The 21231-nt window shown below is 31.0% G+C and overlaps 1 protein-coding gene and 1 long non-coding RNA gene across 2 annotated transcripts; both read right to left on the bottom strand.

Annotated features, from left to right (window-relative positions):
• Window positions 1-7248: 7248 nt before the first annotated feature.
• Window positions 7249-10258, bottom strand: LOC109817214 (uncharacterized). The gene is made up of 3 exons (XR_014433729.1): window positions 9617-10258; window positions 9015-9395; window positions 7249-8399 (listed from the first exon to the last, which is right to left on the bottom strand). It is a non-coding gene; the product is annotated as an uncharacterized LOC109817214 (long non-coding RNA).
• A 6597-nt stretch (window positions 10259-16855) lies between these two features.
• On the bottom strand, window positions 16856-18344 carry LOC109817215 (transcription factor bHLH52-like). The gene is made up of 3 exons (XM_020382430.2): window positions 17728-18344; window positions 17573-17594; window positions 16856-17059 (listed from the first exon to the last, which is right to left on the bottom strand). Exons 1-3 carry the CDS (start codon window positions 18342-18344, stop codon window positions 16856-16858), a joined length of 843 nt encoding a protein of 280 aa, XP_020238019.2.
• Between the last annotated feature and the right edge of the window lie 2887 nt (window positions 18345-21231).

Genomic DNA, 21231 nt, shown 5'->3' with positions numbered 1-21231 from the left:
ACGTCCTTGATGAAACACGAGAAAAAGCACAGATTGTGGCCGAGGCATGCAAACAACGCATGACACGCCGTTTCAATTCAAACGTTAAGCCGAGAACATTTCACAAAGGCAATCTTGTATGGAGAGCAACCAGGTCAGCCAGACGCAACTCTTTAGAAGGAAAGCTATCAGCCAACTGGGATGGCCCTTTCCGGATACGGCATGTCCTCAACAATGGAACGTACAAGTTAGAAGAACTGTCCGGCAGGGTTGTTCCTCAGACATGGAATTCTACTCATTTGAAGACATATTACAGTTGAATCAACCTCATGTATTTACATTTCAACTATGTGTAATGATGCACTCTTTTCCTTGAACCAGTCTTTTCTCCTCTTAAAAAATCGTGAAAAGAGGTTTTGGCTGGCAAGGTTTTTAATGAGGCATCCAATCAATAACAACACAGTTCAATTATCTTTGACTTGCTTTGCATTTTTACCTTTTAATTTTTTACAAGTCTTCCCTCCCGAGATGTCTCTCGGCCAAGGATGTGGCTTTAATTATTTTTACAAGTCTTCCCTCCCGAGATGCCTCTCGGCCAAGGATGTGGCTTATTCTTTACAAGTCTTCCCTCCCGAGATGTCTCTCGGCCAAGGATGTGGCTTAAATTATCTTTACAAGTCTTCCCTCCCGAGATGTCTCTCGGCCAAGGATGTGGCTTTAATTTTTTACAAGTCTTCCCTCCCAAGATGTCTCTCGGCCAAGGATGTGGCTTTAATTATTTTTACAAGTCTTCCCTCCCGAGATGTCTCTCGGCCAAGGATGTGACTTTAATTATTTTTACAAGTCTTCCCTCTCGAGATGCCTCTCGGCCAAGGATGTGGCTTTAATTTTTATAAGTCTTCCCTCCCGAGATGCCTCTCGGCCAAGGATGTGGCTTTAATTTTTACAAGTCTTCCCTCCCGAGATGTCTCTCGGCCAACGATGTGGCTTTAATTATTTTTACAGGTCAATTTCCCGTATTACACAAGCAGAGTAAGTTGAACAACTAAGGAGTAATGGCAACACAAATTCATTAAAGGCGCTATCGGCCTGGAGAACAACAATTAAAAAAAGGGGCACTATCGGCCCATTCATACAAAAAGGAAAGTTCAAAAACCTAAACCTAAGACTGCACCTCCGCATCCCCCTGCACTGGGCCATCTTCCGGGGTGCCTTCCTCATAGGCCGTCTCCTCGTTCGGCCCGGCTTCTCGAACCGGAGCCTCCTCGTCCAGCTGTTGATCCGACGGGATAGAGGTTAGATCCACTAACTTCCCCTGGAAGAAGTCCTTGGTCATATCCAGATGGAAGTCCAAGGGGAAGTCACCAAAGTGGCGCGCCTGCCGAGCCGCCTAGTTGAACCCAGCCTGATGCTGAGACAGAACCTTGCTACGAGCCTTCTCCTTATAAGCCCCGAAGGCTATTTTCTCAGATTCCAGCTCTTTACTCAGCAGCTCAACCTTTTCCGTTTCTCTCTTCAGGGCAGCCTCTAAACGCTGGACTTTCAGCGCCAAGTCATCAGCTGTACGCCCCCGGCGGTCCAGCTCGGCCTGAAACTTGCTGTTGGCCGTTTGGGCGTCGGTCAGCGCTGCCAAAGTCTCTCGTAAAGACTTCTCTTGCTCCGCCAACTGACGCTGGAGGCCGTCTGCCTCTCCGTTCGGCTCCATTACAATGCTCTGAGCCAAGGCCACCGCTCGAACTTGGAACTCGCAGAAAAAGTTCCACTTTTGGGCCGAGCTCATACGACTCAGCACCCCTTGCCCAGCCTCGGAGGTCAAATCCTGACTCAAGAAATCTTGAGCATTGACATTACCGGCCAAGAAGCTAGGCCCGGTCAACCCTTCAGGAGCATTCGGGTTGGCTAGCCGTTGCTGTTTCGCCCGCCGGCTTTCCTCCACGACCCTCCCCCCTTCGGGCCTTCTTTTTTCTCCTTGAGGCTGGGCCGGACCCTTGCCTCCTTTCCTCGGCCTAGCGGTGGTGGAACTGAATCCACCACCTTGAGGTTGGGGCGCACTGCCCGGCACAGGGGTGTCGGCCGGAGCCCTATTTCCGGCCGTGACTGCTAGTTGAGTTCGGATCAATGTCCGGATGTCCAAATCGTCATCGGCACGGCTCGCCATTATACCTGCACATCATCAAGTCAAAATCAATGATAACGTAAGAATTCAAACAACTAGGAAAGTACTATACCAAGTAGCTCTTCGGTCGGGTCGGCCGTCTCAAATAACCGAACCAGAGGATGGCACGGCAGCGGTCGAGGCAATTTCATCAAAAAATTTAAAGTAATGCGCTCTTCCGGGGACAGTCGGGAGGTAGACACTGAGTCGTACTTGCGCGGTTTCCGAGTCCAGTACAACGGAAACAAAGGCCGTTCGTCTTCATCAAAAAAATATTTCTTCCCCGTCGACGGCCTAATCATCACTTTCAAAAACCCTCTCTTGAAATTTTTATACGAGGTCGAAAGTGGCTGCAACAAACAATCAGCATGCCGAACCAACGACAACCACTTGACCTTCTTAGCTGGCCGAGAAGAGTAGAAATACAAGAATAGGAGATGAGTGGGTTCGAGGCCGAGAGACAAGCACAACCCTCTGAAACCTTGCATGGCGGCCCAGGTATTGGGATGAAGCTGAGTCGGCGCCACATTTAGCAGGCGCAATATTCCCACGAAATACCCGTCAAACGGCAGTGAGATTTTCAAGTCGCGGAACATGTAATCATACACGTAATTGAAATGATATTTGCTGTTTCCTCGATCCAAGAAGACGAAATCTGGGTTTGGACCTCCGTCACCTCGGCACGGCTGAAAGAAAATCGGAGAGGGATCTTCTTCGGCTGGGAAGGTTACACAATTCGTCGCCGAGAGAAAAAGCGCGATCGCGTTCTTCTCGGCATACCGAGAGTATACGCTACCCACTTCCCCATGCACCCATGAATAGCCAGGCATCATGATAGGGGGAAACTGTCTTGAAGCTGTGGATGGTCGGTCCTCTGAACCCATTACCGACGCAGAATCGCCTTCGCTAGCACTGCGCCTTGACCCCGAAGCAGATCCAGTGTTGTCGGACCCATTCGAGGCCGAGGCCGACCCATCGTGTCGGTCCGACGCTGTCCCCAAAGCAACACCAGCAGAACTACCCGTATCCCCGGAAGAGTCAACATGAACGATATCTAAATCCGCCATTACGTACCTGATTATAGAAGACTTGCGGTTGATGAATAATCCAACACTTGCGTGATTTCGGCTCAGAGCAAATTTTTACTGCGTAAGTTTTTCCCCCCCCCCCCCCACATACCTATTTATAGGCGCTCCGCGGGAACACCCCAAAAGCCACACCCCTCTGCATATCGTTGGATCTCTGTAATCCAAGGGTTCACAACGCGCGGCCCTTCGCATGCGTCATTAATACCCAACGGTCGCAACCTTTAGTATTCCCCCAACGGACAACCCTTCGCCTTCCACCAATGGCCATAACTCCTCGCGTAATTAATACTCAACTGGTGCAAACCTTCGTTTCCCGCCAACGCTTGACCTCATTTTCAAGACCGCCACCAAGACAATTTTACCCTTTGCGTTGTTCCACTCTTCAAGGCTGGGGGGCTTGTGTACCGGGAGGATCCTATCGGTCACGTGAACCAACACGTGCCGTCCCATCAGACACCCACGCGGTGTTATGCCCAAAAGTCTTGACACCAGTATCGGCTCGGGCTATAACCGAAGGCCGAAGTGAGCCTCATAATACAATCGGCTCGGCTTGAGACCGATACGAATAGAACCGTAGACATCTTTGCAGGCCATGGACCGGCTCGGACAAGCCTCGAACAGGCAGTTCAGCACAGCAAACTAGTAATGGCACGGTCTAAGGCCGAGCCGAATGAAGAGGCAACAATTAGAGCCCTCATCGTGGTTAATAAGGATAAGTGCGTGATTAAGGCATAATTAGCCTATTAGCATCGTATTACCTAATTTGGTAAATTTCAGGAGAGGCTCACTACTGACAAGGCCCATCACTGGTAGTATAAATAGGTTACTTTTGTCAAGGTATGTCACTGTTCATTAATTATCCTAGAATATCGTGCTTATCCTGACTTGAGCGTTAGAGTGCCTTTTGCAGGTACCTTCCCCTCGCGCAGAAGAGTTCACTTGAAGACCCTCGTTCGGCCCCTTCCCACTGAAGAGTACGAGTGTGCCCTTAGACAGGTACATTGACCATATCATCCAAAAACAGTTTTTAATGTATAATTCTTGTCCCTAAAGTTTCTCTTATGTTGACATATATAATCCGAAAACAGTTTTTAATGTATAATTCTTGTCCCTAAAGTTTCTCTTATGTTGACCATATATCATCCGAGTAGGAAAAAAGGTTCCGCAGGTTTGGTGCGCTACTGAAAGGTGTTTGTTTCTGAGTTAGGAAATTGAAGTGTCAATTGAAGTGTGTGCTTAGTGTAATCATGTCAAAACAACCTACAACATGAAAAAGAAGTTTAATTTTACTTGAAAATCAAATCTACTTAGAATAGAAGAAATACATGCATGCGTGACTAGTTAATTGTTTAAACTAAAGCTTAAATGCATATGTAGAAGGAAGAAGAAAATAATAAGAAAAAAGGATGAAGTTTGAGTCATGCATGTGATTGCACAAGAAACACGAGAATCTTTATTTGAAGATACTTACGGTTTCTAGCTAGAGAGACATGAAAGAGAGATATACAATGTTGTAGATTTGAAGGTGAGAGAAGGAAAAGACTGTGTGAAGACTTTTTATGCATGGAAACTATGAGAACTGACTCTATCTTCTTGCTCCTTTGTAGGTTGCGATAATTTAGGGGAAGTTATTGCTGGCAGTTACCTTTTTTTAATTAATTTTTCTTTCTTCTTTTCTACATTTCCCTGGTATATTTATAATTAACATTAACATATATGATTTTTCTTCTCACGTGAAGAAGAAAAATACTACTAATTATTTCAATCCTCGTTTTTATTTTGCTACCTTAATGCCAGTTTGGACGTCTTGACATTTTAGGGGGTTTCTAAATAGTTACTTAATTACTAGGATTTTACATCTAATATTTGAAAACGATAAACTTTAAGTTATGAACTTTTTAAAAATATAACATGTTTAAGTGAAAGTAAAGAATGTTAATTATGTAAAAGAAAGTATTTAATTTCTAATATAATGATAATTTGAATAAGTTCCGCATTGAATTAAATAAAAAAAATGTGTTTATGAGCCAATAATAACAATAATAACAAAATTTTTAATCAAAAACTAGTTATAAATAATAATTCATATTTTTGTTTTATTTTTGAAAATATTTAAAACATGAATTATTCTGAAATTAAAAATAAAATACACAAATAAATAAATAACAATAAGACATAATTAAGATTAGTCAATTGATATCCTAAAAAAACATGAAATTAACATATATAATAACACGAAAATTGTCAAGTTGAATCAGAAAAAAAAACACTTACAGAAAATTTTCGTGATATAAACATATATGAATCAATCATTTATTATGGATATAATTATTTTGTTTTCTTACTTGTCTTATTTTTACATAAATATGGAGTAAGTGTTCTACATGTTATATATATAAAATAAAAATTCAGATGTTTCATCTTATAGGAGATATAGAAATTTATAATGATTAATTAATCTCGATTTCATTCCTTTGAATTGTATAGCGTGTTTATATGTAAATTGGAAAAAAAAAACTAAATACACCAGTCTTCTAAATAAGTAATTCAAATAAAAAAATAATTATATAATTCATAGATGGTATATATAACATTCAATAGTTATTCTAAACAATGTAGCATTTGTATAAATTAGATGTGTACTTTTTTTTCATTACTTTTCAACTTTAAGTTAAAAAGTAAAAATAATTATAGTTTGAATAAATTACATGTTTATAATATGTTAGTAATTAAAGTACAAGTATAGATAACTTTAATTTTAAAAATTACAAAAAAAAACATTAATTTTTAAAATTAGATTTGTATTCTAAGCAATGTAGAATTTGTCAATAAAATTATATTTGTATTTTTTTCATTATTTTTTGACTTTATGTAAAAAGGTAAAAATAATTATAGTTTGAATAAATTAAATGTTTTTAATATGTTATCAATTGAATTACAAGTATAGATAACTTTAATTTTTAAAATTACAAAAAAAAACATTAATTTTTAAAATTATTGAATATTTATTTTTTTGAAAACTAAATGATTGTCAATCATGTTAAGAATTCAAATATATATATATATATATATATATATATATATATTTTATAAATAATAATAATTTTAATTTAAAAATTAAATTAATTGACACCCTTAATTTTAGAGATTAAATGTGCTACAAATAAATTTTATTTGTAATCAAACCTAAGTATGAATAAGGCTCTTCTTTATTATTAAAATATATTCGATGAGACTCATATCTATTGTAACTAAATGACTATACAGGCTAATATTTTGGTGCATTGGGTGAGACAAGGTGGAATTGCTCTAAACTCTATAGACGGGTCACATACATTCTAAAATACATGGGAAAATGCTGATATGATGAAATGCTAATTTTCTGATTTACAACATGATAAGCATGATGTGTTGTCATACAATTTTATAATGAGGGTCTCACAATCATAATATACACTTTTATATTGGTTTTTGTTTATAAATATTCCTTTTAATTTTTATTTATTTATTATAAACTATAAAATTACAATGACTAAGTTATGTTAGATAACAAATTCACTAGTGACATGCATACAAATTAGAATGTTGTCCCATAAAATGTCTAAACTAATTTTATAAGTAGCTAAAATAAAATAAAAGGAAGTAAAATCAAGAAATATTGAAAGAAAAAAAAAGTAGATATAATTACTTGTGAAGAAGTTAAAAAAAAAATAGTTTTTAATGTGTATTTCTTGTGCTCAAAGTTTCTGTTATGTTGCTCGTCTTAACTTCTAATCGTTTCCTTAAATCTCTCTCATTATCTTTCTTTTAGTAAGCCATTTTCCAATATTTAATAATAGGTCGGAAAAGCAATATATGTGTAACAACAAAGAAAAAACACAAAACCCTAAAAAGTAAACACAAATATTGACAAAACTAATGAACCGGTAAATCATATTACTTAAGACTAACTATAAACTCGTTTACCAGAACTTCATATGAGCTTTTTTTTTATTAGTTTTTAACTTTTAAACTATTGGATTTTTCTATACCCACTATTTTTTTTTTGAATTTTTTTACTTCAAATAACTAAATATATTCTTTTATATTACTTTTATCAACTTCTTATTAATTAATGTTATGAAAGACTTAATTCAATTGTAATAGGTTTAGAAGGTAGCTTTTAACGTGCATATATGTTAATTTTACGAAAACACATCCAACATCTTATAGTTAAGGAACTAGGTTTTAGTGATGTCGTGAATAAAACTCAATATTCTTTGAAACAAAAATGTCTAGCACTAGTGTTTACTTAATTATGTGCTTATTTGTAAGACCTTCAACAATGGAAGAAATAAAGAGATACAATTTATTTATTCTGATTATAATGTTTAGCACATATATATATTCTGCTGTATACTTCGCATATATTATTCAAGCCACGACTAACTAATTTGAATGGAGTTTACTTGGCAAATAATTAAACTTGATATTTCTTAAGTATAAAGTCATTGATAATCAAAATATCGGGAAAAGAGAAACTATTATAGACTGTGGAATAGAGTTTTGGATGCACATTATCCCATTACAATGGTATATTCCTTGGACCAAATTGTTAAGCAAATAATAACCCTTTGCTATTATTTGTTGTTTCAAAGTGAAGAGTGCAGATAACATTAATAATCTTAATTCTAGTGAAGAGTGCATAAAACTTTATTTGATACTATGAGTGATCCTTGAAAGACTATTCCATTTCACAAAAAAAATTCAAATAAAACACTTGTTCTTCATACATGCAAAATGAATCTAATCTGAATCTAATCTAATCTTATCTAAACTTGACTCCTCGTATATGCAACATGCAAAATAAACTTCCAATTGGGTGATATTTACAGAATAATCACAAAATAGAAAAAAAAAATAATGCATGAAAAAATGCAAACAACGATAGATCATGAATAGTTAATAAAGATTTGTTATTCTTGCTTTGCTTTCTACTCAATGTCTGTCCCAATAAGCTGTTTAAGATCCAAATCCTCAACGATGTTAGGTCTTGATTGAACATCATCATAATTTGTCAAAGTGGTGACAATTTCTTTTGGAGCAAAACACATTTTCTCAGTGTACAACTTCTCTTGAACCAAGGGAGAAACAATCAGATTGTGTAGAATTTCAGAAGGAGGTGCTGCTTTATCTTCCTACCACAATGACCAAAATATAAGAATTGGGTTTGAGCTTAATTAAAAGCAAAAGAATCGAAGATGAAAAATGAAAAGCATTCAGTTGATCATTTTTCTAGGTAAACTTTTGGAGTAAGTTACTAACTTCAGTTTAAGGGTGGTAAATCATGCGATGATCCGTCTTTAATTCTTCTCAATGTTGTCCAATAAAATGCAGTTTATAACCAAAATAAAACATGCAAAAAGAAAAACGACTGGAAAATTCCATGCAAAGCAGTTACATGACAAACTAAGGTTTTAAGGTTTTAATGTATATTTCTTGCTCCTATTGTCTCTCTTATATATGTTTAATCATATCCTCCTCTTACAACTGTTTCCTCAAATCTCTCTCTAATAAAGTATGAGAGCATATTTTGATATAATAGATTAATAAAGTACACACAACTAACCAATGTCAATTAGCAATTTCAACTCTTATTTTTAGTAAACCTTAATTCCAAATCATCCGTAATTACATTGTAATTACGTCTGATCACACTGTCACAGCAGCGTATCAAACAACCACAGGATATAAAGTTAATGTTATTAAACATGATTTGTAACTCAATCAAAAAACAACAAATTAAAAGTTACCTCGAATGAGATCATGAGTTCAAGCATTCCAACTTGTGCTTGAAGGTACTTAACATACTTTGCAGCTGCGTGAAGCATCTCGGCTGTGTTCATCTTTGCACTTAACATAAAAAAGTGAATACTGTTGGCGTTTTGGACATGAGAGAAGATTGTGATCTTCATGAGTTGGAAAAATGTCATGATAGGTGAATGGAACGAAAGGATCATAAGGAGGGTAAACCTCAGATGGGTAAAGAAAGTGACTGGGGTCATCCGAGTAGGGAAAAAGGTTCTGCAGGTTTGGTGCTGCTACTTCTTCATGAAAGGTGTTTGTTTCTGAGTTGGGAAATTCAAGAGTGTGCCAGTTGAAGGGTGTGCTTAGTGTCATCATGTCAAAACAACCTACAACATGAAAAAGAAATTTAATTTTAGTTGAAAACTAAACCTACTTGGAATAGAAGAAATACATGCATGCCTGGCTAATTGAATTAATTGTTAAAACTAAAGCTCAAATGCATATGTAGAAGAAGAAAGAAGAAAATAAAAAGAGACAAGGTATGAAGTTTTGAGTCATGCATGTGCATGCAAAAGAGACATGAGAATCTTTGTTTAAAGATACTTACTTACGGGCTTCTAGCTAGAGAGACATGAAAGAGAGATATACGATGTTGTAGATGTGAGAGTGAGAGAACGGAAAGACTGTGTGAAGACTTTTATGCACGGAAGCTATGAGAACTGACTTTATCTTCTTGCTCCTTCGTGGGTTGCGATAATTCAGGGGAAGTTACTTATTACTGGCAGTGGCAGTTACCTTTTTTTAATTACTTTTTCTTTTTCCGGGTGTATTTATAATTAACATTAACATATGATTTTTCTTCTGCTCGTAAGTGATCTAAGCGATTGAGAGAAAAGAAAAATATCACTAATTATTTCAACCCTCGTTCTTATTTTGCTACATTAATGACAGTGCTTATTGGCCCTGACATTTCAAGGGTTTCTGAGTAATTACTTAATTACTAGAGTTTTAAATCCTCTACATGTGGTATTGAAAACGCTTAAACTTTAAGTTATGAACTTTTTAAAAATATAGCATGAATGTTAATTATGTAAAAGAAATTATTTAATTTGTAATATAATGGTAATTTGAATAAGTTCTACTATAAGTTCTAAGACGTGAATTGAATTAAATAAAAAATATTTGTGAGCCAATAATAATAATAATAAATAATGTTTGTAGAAGATGAAAAATTTAAAGTGTTGATTTGATTAATTTCTATTTCTATTACACTAATGGAATACCTACTAATTTTATTTGGTCAAAACAGGATAGTCTTTTTTATTTATTTTCATATATATTTTTAAAAAAATATTGGTTGCATTATGTCAAATGGAATCAATATCCATTGCAAAGGTCACATCCCAATTGTCACGGACTGTACAATTTTGAGTGAGGTTTTTAAGCATTTATATTAACTAGAAAAAAAAAAAGGAAAAAAAAACGTCATCAATACCCACCTCAAGCATTACCAAGTTATCCAATAGAATGTAGAAATTAATTTTAAAAGTAAAATAAAACAATATAAAAACAGGAAAATTTCATGCAAATCAACTACACAACAACACTCATTTTTTAATGTATGATTCTTGTTCTCGAAGTTTCTCATGCATGTTAACCATATAATCTCATCTTGTTAACCGTTTCTTTAATCAAATGTGTATGAGAAAAGTACTCAAACATTGATACATCTGGCAAGGTACTAGCCTACCAGGTTATAGTTAGTGTCTGTGTGGTGAATACAAATTTAATATTATATTTTTAGTAAATTTAATATTAATTAGTCTGCACTACTTTTTGTGCCTCTCTTCTGAAATCTTCACTAATATAACGGTATGACAGCATTACTTAAAGTTGGCTTGACTATGTAAAATAAAAATAAAAATAAAAATAAAAATAATTTAGTTTGAGTATGTATAAAATACACTTGTAAATGTAACTAATTAAAGACTATATAACGCAAATAATATCAAATTTGTTTTGAAAAATAATACTAATGTTTGATTTTTTTAATAGGGTTGAGTTGACATTTGTATTGAGATGAAAATGATATATTAATACTATATAAACTTATTTTTAAGATAAATGATCTTAAACATAAATAATTTTAATTACATTTATATTCTTGTAAAATTCTTTAAACTTTAGCCTAAACTGCCATGTATTGTTTCATAAATTTTAATTTTATTTTAATCAATGAAAAATATAAATTTATTTACAATCAACTTTACACAAATTTTAAAGGCGAACTTAAATATTAATAAATATATATAAATATGTCACGAAAGTATGATTTTTATCAAAATTCAAACTTTATAATATAATTATATTGAAAGTATTTTTTTTATATACTTTGTAATGTTAAGCCACATATTCTTACTTATAATTCACATATATGATTTTAATTTGTGTAAAAATAACCGCTAATTCAAATTAAAAAATACTTATAAAACTATACAGTTTTGCAAGCACCACACTGTATTGGAGTTATTTTGTGAGATTTTATAATAAAATACTCCTCAGAATGGAGTGGGAAAGAAAAGAAAAAAAATATTAAAATAAAAAAAATGCTTATAATTCATTCTAAGTAACTGCCTGCAACTTCTCCTGAATTATCTCAACCCACAAAGGAGTAAGAGAGGATAGAGTCAGTTTTCGTAGCTTCCATATTTCCATACATAAAAGTCTTTGCACTGTCTTTTTCTTTTTCTCACCCTCAAATTACAACATCCTATGTTTCTCCAAGGTATCTCTCAAAGATACTCTAGCTAGATATTAAGGCGTGAATTGAATTAAATAAAAAAAATGTGTTTCTGAGCCAATAATAATAATAACAAAATTTTTAATCAAAAACTAGTTATAAATAATAATTCATATTTTTGTTTTATTTTTGAAAATATTTAAAATATGATGAAGTATTCCAAAATTAAAAATAAAGTACACGAATAAATAAATAATAATAAAACATAATTAAGATTAGTCAACTAATATCCTTAAAAAAACATAAAATTAACATATATAATAACATGAAAATTGTCAAGTTGAATCAGAAGAAAAAAAACTTATAGAAAACTTTCGCGGTATAAGCATATATGAATCAATCATTTATTATGGATATAATTATTTGGTTTTCTTACTTGTCTTATTTTTACATAGATATGGAGTAAGTGTTTTACATGTTAGATATAAAAAAATAAAATAAATAAAAAAGTTCAGATGTTTCATCTTATAAGGGATGTAGAAATTTATAATGATTAATCTCGATTTCATTCCTTTAAATTGTATAGCGTGTTTATATGTAAATTGAAAAATAAATAAATAAATAAATATACCAGTCTTTTAAATAAGTAATTGAAATAAAAAAAAATAATTATATAGTTGATAGAAGGTATATTATAACATTCAATAGTTATTCTAAACAATGTAAGATTTTCAGTAAATTAGATGTGTAGTTTTTTTCATTACATGTCAACTTTAAGTAAAAAAGTAAAAATAATTATAGTTTGAATAAATTACATGTTTATAATATTTTTGTAATTAAAGTACAAGTATAGATAACTTTAATTTTTAAAATTACAAAAAAAAAATTAATTTTTAAAATTAGATTTGTATTCTAAGCAATGTAGAATTTTTCAATAAAATTATATTTGTATTTTTTTCATTATTTTTTGACTTTTGTAAAAAGGTAAAAATAATTATAGTTTGAATAAAGTAAATGTTTTTTAATATGTTATCAATTAAATTACAAGTATAGATAACTTTAATTTTTAAAATTACAAAAAAAACATTAATTTTTAAAATTATTGAATATTTATTTTTTTAAAAACTAAATGATTGTCGATCATGTTAAGAATTTAAATTTATTTATTTATTTATTTTATAAATAATAATAATTTTAATTTAAAAATTAAATTGATTGACACCCTTAATTTTAGAGATTAAATGTGTTACAAATAAATTTTATTTGTAATCAAACCTTAGTATGAATAAGGCCTTTCTTTATTATTATAATATATTCGATGAGACTCATATCTATTAATGTAACTAAATGACGATCCATGCTAACATTTTGGTGCATTGGGTGAGACAAGGTGGAAGTGCTCTAAACTTTATAGACGGGTCACATATATTCTAAAACACAGGAAAATGTTGATATGGTGAAATGCTAATTTCCTGATTTACAACATGATTAGCATGAGGTGTTGTAATACAATTTTGTAATGAGGGTCTCACAATCATAATATACACTTTTATATTGGTTTTTGTTTATAAATATTCCTTTTAATTTTATTTATTTATTATAAACTATAAAATTACAATGACTAAGTTATGTTACATAACAAATTCACTAGTGACATGCATACAAATTAGAATGTGTCCCATAAAATGTCTAAACTAATTTTATAACTAGCTAAAATAAAATAAAAGGAAGTAAAATCAAGAAATATTGAAAGAAAGAAAAAAGTAGATATAATTACTTGTGAAAAAGTAAAAAAAAAAAAAAAACAGTTTTTAATGTGTATTTCGTGTGCCCAAAGTTTCTGTTATGATGCTCGTCTTAATTTCTAACCGTTTCCTTAAATCTCTCTCATTTTGCTATTTTTTCTTTTAGTAAGCCATTTTTATTAAAAGACTAACTATAAACTCGTTTACCAGAACTTCATATGAGCTTTTATTTATTAGTTTTTAACTTTTAAACTATTGACTTTTCTATACTCACTATTTTTTTTTGAATGTTTTTACTTCAAATAACTAAATACACTCTTTTATATTACTTTTAATCAATAAAATAATATAATTTTTTTTTATAAAATGTTCTCCTTAATATGAAATATTCATATGTTAAAAAAAAAAGGTACAATTTTAACCAAAATTTGAAGACAAACTTGAGTCTTGATAAGTATATAACTATCAAAACTCAAACTTTTCAATATAATTATACTGAAAGTATTTTTTTTATATACTTCATTAAAGTCATTGTAATAGGTAATTCATTGCATCGGAGTGATCTTTCCTATGTGTATCTCTCTCCCAGGTATCTCTCTTAAAGATACTTTAACTAGATACTACTAGTATCTTTAACAAAGATTCTTGTGTCTTATGCATTAACATGCATGACTAAAACTTTAATTTAGTCTCTTCCTCTGTATTTGAGTTCTAATTTTAAGTTTTAACCATTACATTACTCATAGGCATGCATGAACACATATATACAAGAGTTTTAATTATTAATTAGTACATATATTTCTTTTATTCTAATTTAGTTGAAGTTTCCACTTAATTGAACTTCATTTTCATGTTTTTCATGTTGTAGATAGTTTTGATATGATGACACTAAACAAGTACATATTTTATCACACAAGTACTTTATTGTGAAATCTCATAAAATAATTAATGTTCACGTTCCTGTCAATAGAAGGAGCAATAATTGGATGATACTATTAATAGTTCTTGCTAAGAAATATTTTCATTTTAACTTTAAAAAAAATTTGCGAATTTTAATTTTGAAAATTAATTTACTATTATAATTAAATAAAAAATAAATTTATTTATTTTTATTAAAAACACCACATTAGATATAAGATAACACCCGCAACCATTGACACACACATACATATATCTTTAATATATATATATATATATATATATATATATATATATATATATATATATATATAACCTTTAATATTTGAAAGATAATCTATATTACACTACACATCTACATTAGAGAATTGGTGAAAAAAAAATTCAATTAAAAATTAGTTATCATTAATAATTCATATTTTTGTTTTATTTTTGAAAATATTTAAAACATGAATTATTTCTAATTTAAAAATAAAATACACAAATAAATAAATAATAATAAAACATAAATAAGATTAGTCAACTAATATAGTAAAAATCATGAAAATAACATATATAATAACTCAAAAATTTCAGTTGAATCAGAAGAAAAAACACTTGTAGGAGATTGTGTCGGTATAAACATATCAATCAATTATTTATTATGGATATAATTATTTTGTTTTCTTATTTCTACGTAGTTATGTAGTAAGTGTTCTACATGTTATATAAAAAAAAGTTCTGATGTTTCATCTTATAGGGGATGTAAAAATTTATAGTGATTAATCTCGATTTCTTTCCTTTGCGTTGTATAACATGTTTATGTGTAAATTGTAAAAGAAAACTTAATACACTAGTCTTCTAAATAATTAGTAATTGAAATAAAAATAATAATATAGTTGATAGAAGGTATAGTATAACATTCAATAGTTATTTTATGCAATGTAGAATATGTCAATAAAATTAGATTTGTATTTTTTTTTTCATTACTTTTTGACTTTATGTAAAAAAGCAAAAATAATTATAGTTTGAATAAATAAATATTTTTAATATGTTATTGAATATTAATTCTTTTGAAAATTAAATGATTGTCCATCATTATGTTAAGAATTCAAATATATTTATTCATTTATTTTATGAATAATAATAATTTTAATTTAAAAATTAAATTAATTGACACCCTTAATTTTAGAGATTAAATGTGATACAAAAAAATCTTATTTTTAATCAAACCTTAGTATGAATAAGGCTATTTTTTATTACTATAACATATTTAATGAGACTTATATCTATTGTAACTAGACGGGTCACATACATTCTAAAACTCATGAGAAAATGCTGATATGCTTATTTGCTGATTTACAATATGACGAGCATGAGATGTTGTCGTACGATTTTGAAACGAGGATCTCACAATCATAATATACACTTTTATATTAGTTTTTGTTTATAAATATTTTTTTTTAATTTTTATTTATTATAAACTATAAAATTACAATGACTAACGTATGTTACATAACAAATTCACTATCGACATGTATACAAAATTATGAATGTTATCCAATAAAATGTGGAAACTAATTTTATAAGTAGCTAAAATAAAATAAAAGGAAGTAAAAACAAGAAATATTGAAAAAAAATGTGGATATAATTACTTGCAAAGAAGTTAAAAAAAAAAAACAGTTTTTAATGTATATTTCTTGTCCCCAATGTTTTTATTTTACTTTTATCAACTTCTTATTAATTAATGTTATGAAAGACTTAATTCAATTGTAATAGGTTTAGAAGGTAGCTTTTAACGTGCATATATGTTAATTTTACGAAAACACATCCAACATCTTATAATTAAGGAACCAGGTTTTAGCGATTTCGTGAATAAAATTCAATATTCTTTGAAATAAAAATGTCTAGCACTAGCTTTATGTGCGTATTCGTAAGACCTTCAACAATGAAAGAAATAAACAGATACAATTTATTCTAATTATAATGTTTAGCACATATATATTCTGCTGTATACTTCGCATATATTCAAGCCACGACTAATTAATTTGAATGGAGTTTACCTGGCAAATAATTAAACTTGATATTTCTTAAGTATAAAGTCATTGTTTATCAAAATTGGGAAAAGAGAAACTATTATAGACTGTGGAGTAAAGAGTTTCGGATGCACATTATCCCATTACAATGGTGTATTCTTTGGACCTTGAAAGACTATTCCATTTCACAAAAAAAATTCAAATAAAACACTTGTTCTTCATACATGCAAAATGAATCTAATCTGAATCTAATCTAATCTTATATAAACTTGACTCCTCATATATGCAACATGCAAAATAAACTTCCAATTGGGTGATATTTACATAATAACAACAAAATAGAAAAAAATAATAATAATGCATGAAAAAATGCAAACAATAATAGATCATGAACAGTTAATAAAGATTTGTTATTCTTGCTTTGCTTTCTACTCAATGTCTGTCCTAATCAGCTGTTTAAGATCCAGATCCTCAACGATGTTAGGTCTTGATTGAACATCCTCATGATTTGTCAAAGTGGTGATAATTTCTTTTGGAGCAAAACACATTTCCTCAGTGTACAACTTCTCTTGAACCAAGGGAGAAACAATCAGATTGTGTAGAATTTCAGAAGGAGGTTCTGCTTTATCTTCCTGTCACAATGACCAAAATATAAGAATTCGATTTGAGCTTAATTAAAAGCAAAAGAATCGAAGATGAAAAATTCAAAGCATTGAGTTGATTATTTTTCTAGATAAACTTTTGGAGTAAGTTACTAACTTCATTTTAAGGGTGGTAAATCATGCAATGATCAGTCTTTAATTCTTCCCAATGTTGTCCAATAAAATGCAGTTTATAACCAAAATAAAACATGGTAAAGGAAAAACGACCGGAAAATTCCATGCAAAGCAGTTACCTGACAACCTAAGGTTTTAAGATTTTAATGTATATTTCTTGCTCCTATTGTCTCTCTTATATATGTTTAATCATATCCTCCTCTTACAACTGTTTCCTCAAATCTCTCTCTAATAAAGTATGAGAGCATATTTTGATATAATAGATTAATAAATTACACACAACTAACCAATGTCAATTAGCAATTTCAACTCTTATTTTTAGTGAACCTTAATTCCAAATCATCCGTAATTACATTGTAATTACATCACACTGTCACAGCAGCGTATCAAACTATCACAGGATATAAAGTTAATGTTATTAAACATGATTTGTAACTCAATCAAAAAACAACAAATTAAAAGTTACCTCGAATGAGATCATGAGTTCAAGCATTCCAACTTGTGCTTGAAGCTACTTAACATACTTTGCAGCTGTGTGAAGCATCTCGGCTGTGTTCATCTTTGGTCCACCAGGAACCAATTTCCCAAGCTCTCGAGTCTTCTCACCGATCTTTTTTCTCCTTTCTCTTGCTGCTATGCTCTGAGAAGATATGATTCTCTCGTTAATTTTATTCTCACATTTCTTCTGACCCCCAAAATCTACATAAGTATCAAGTTGTGGAATCTCATAGAAAATTTTTGGTTGCACTTCCTCTCCTTGCAAGGAGCAAGTATTATCATAAGGCACAATAAACCCCTCTAAGAAATTGGATGGTACTGTTGGTGTTGTAAGCTCTTGCTGCGGTGAATATTGCAGTAGTTGTTCATTATAGCAGCATTTTTGGCGTTTTGGACATGAGAGAAGATTGTGATTCTCATGAGTTGGAAAAATGTTATGATAGGTGAATGGAACGAAAGGATCACAAGAAGGGTAAACCTCCGAAGGGTAAAGAAAGCCACCACTGGGGTCAATATAGTTATCAAAAATTGGATTTGAAAGGTAGAAGCTTTCATCACAATAGGGAAAAAGGTTCTCCAGGTTTGGTGCTGCTACTTCTTCGTGAAAGGCGTTTGTTTCTGAGTTGGGTATGCTTAGTGTCATCATGTCAAAACCAGTGTTTTAAAACCCGGACCGACCCGGCCGGTCGGACCGGTTGGACCGGGAACCGGTGGTCCAGCCGGTCCGAATCTGAAGTTGGATCGGTTATGCAGTCGACCCGTTTCAAACCGGATTGAACCGGTCAATTTTTCGGTTCAACCGGTGAACCGGTGGGTCAAACCGGTTCAACCACTTTTTTTTCTTATTTTTTTTAAATTTTTTTAAGGGACCATAAATCACAAAAATAATAATGAAAATTGAATCTCTTAATGAAAAAGTAAGAAGTCTTATTAAATATAACAATGACTACTTGTTCTAATATATTTATTTGCAATATATACAACTTAAATAACTTTTATAGTATATTATTAATTTTAAATTATATATTTAATAATGCAATATCTATGTAAATATTACATATATATTTTGTGATATTAATTGCAAGTATATTATATATGTACATATTATTTATATTTTTAATTTGTATTAATATACCGTTTAATATGTAATTTTTTTATGTATTTTTTTACAAAATAAAAATAAAAATAATTTTAAATAAGATAGAAAAATTGAAATTTAAAATAAGATATGAATTTATTAAAATTTATAAGTATAAAATATATTTAATATGAATATTTTTTTAATAAAAATAAATAAAAATCGAGTCATGCGGTTCAACTAGTGACCCACCGGTTCAACCTTTGACCCACTGACCCAGTACCTTAACCGGTTCGATGACCGGTCCGGTTTTTAAAACTATGGTCAAAACAACCTACAAAATGTAAAAGAAATTTAATTTTAGTTGAAAATTAAACGTACTTAGAATAGAAGAAATACATACATGCATGGCTAATTGAATTAATTGTTAAAATTAAAGCTCAAATGCATATGTAGAAGAAGAAAGAAGAAAATAAAAAGAGACAAGGTATGAAGTTTTGAGTCATGCATGTGCATGCAAAAGAGACATGAGAATCTTTGTTTAAATATACTTATGGCTTCTAGCTAGGGAGACATGAAAGAGAGAATGTTGTGGATTTGAGAGTGAGAGAAGGAAAAGACTGCGAAGACTTTTATGCACCGAAGCTATGAGAACTACTCTATCTTCTTGCTTCTTTGTGGGTTCGATAATTTAGGGGAAGTTACTTATTGCTGGCAGTGGCAGTTACTGAACACGTTCACCTTAAAAACGCTCTTCAACTCACCAGGATCAAAGGCCATGATGGAAGGGTCATAACTGCTGTCGATGCCCGCTACTGAACAGGATGTCAAAGATAGGGATTCTTTGTCAGAGAAGATAACTGTTTACGATTCATAAATGTCCTTGCTTAAGAAGATGAGGGATTCGTCTTGGGAGAGGATGAGGGTTTAGGCTTCAGAAACGACACTCCATTTTCGCAAATCATTGTGCATTGTGATGGATATTCTGCCCCTTGAAAAATTTCCCAATTGACCCTTGACCGATCATGACTCAGCTTATTATAGTCACGTGTCAATTTGTGATTTGTTAACATGAGAAGGGCACCAAAACCTCCTCATATAAACTGGCACCGTAACAATCAGTGTTTTAAAACCCGGACCGACCCGGCCGGTCGGACCGGTTGGACCGGGAACCGGTGGTCCAGCCGGTCCGAATCTGAAGTTGGATCGGTTATGCAGTCGACCCGTTTCAAACCGGATTGAACCGGTCAATTTTTCGGTTCAACCGGTGAACCGGTGGGTCAAACCGGTTCAACCACTTTTTTTTCTTATTTTTTTTAAATTTTTTTAAGGGACCATAAATCACAAAAATAATAATGAAAATTGAATCTCTTAATGAAAAAGTAAGAAGTCTTATTAAATATAACAATGACTACTTGTTCTAATATATTTATTTGCAATATATACAACTTAAATAACTTTTATAGTATATTATTAATTTTAAATTATATATTTAATAATGCAATATCTATGTAAATATTACATATATTATTTTGTGATATTAATTGCAAGTATATTATATATGTACATATTATTTATATTTTTAATTTGTATTAATATACCGTTTAATATGTAATTTTTTTATGTATTTTTTTACAAAATAAAAATAAAAATAATTTTAAATAAGATAGAAAAATTGAAATTTAAAATAAGATATGAATTTATTAAAATTTATAAGTATAAAATATATTTAATATGAATATTTTTTTAATAAAAATAAATAAAAATCGAGTCATGCGGTTCAACTAGTGACCCACCGGTTCAACCTTTGACCCACTGACCCAGTACCTTAACCGGTTCGATGACCGGTCCGGTTTTTAAAACTATGGTAACAATAGCCTTTTTTAATTACTTTTTCTTTTTCTTTTCTACATTTCCTGGGTGTATTTATAATTAACATTAACATATATGATTTTTTTCTCTTCTTAAGTGATTGAGAGTTTAGGGTTTAGTTACTTAATTACTAGGGTTTTAAATCCTCTACATTTGGTATTGAAAACGCTAAACTTTTAAGTTATGAACTTTTTAAAAATATAACATAAATGTTAATTATGTAAAAGAAAGTATTTAATTTGTAATATAATGGTAATTTAAATAAGTTCCACTATAAGTTCTAAGATGTGAATTGAATTGAATAAAAAATGTTTCTGAACCAATAATAATAATAATAATAAAAGATATTATTTCTATTTCTATTACACTAATGGAATACCTACTAACTTCATTTGGTCAGATGGTCTTTTTTATTTATTTTCATATATTTTTTTTAAAAAAATATTGGTTGCACTATGCCAAATGGAATCAATATCCATTGCAAAGGTCACATCCCAATTGTCACGGACTGTACAATTTTGAGTGAGGTTTTTTTAGCATTTATAGTAACTAGAAAGAAAGAAAAAAAGAGAGAAAAAAA

This window comes from Cajanus cajan, chromosome 5 (assembly GCF_000230855.2).
Source record: "Cajanus cajan strain Asha chromosome 5, NIPB_CcT2T_4, whole genome shotgun sequence".
Taxonomy (NCBI): Eukaryota; Viridiplantae; Streptophyta; class Magnoliopsida; order Fabales; family Fabaceae; genus Cajanus; species Cajanus cajan.
The sequence above is the reverse complement of the archived record's forward strand: the minus strand, read 5'-3'. Positions and strand labels throughout refer to the sequence as shown.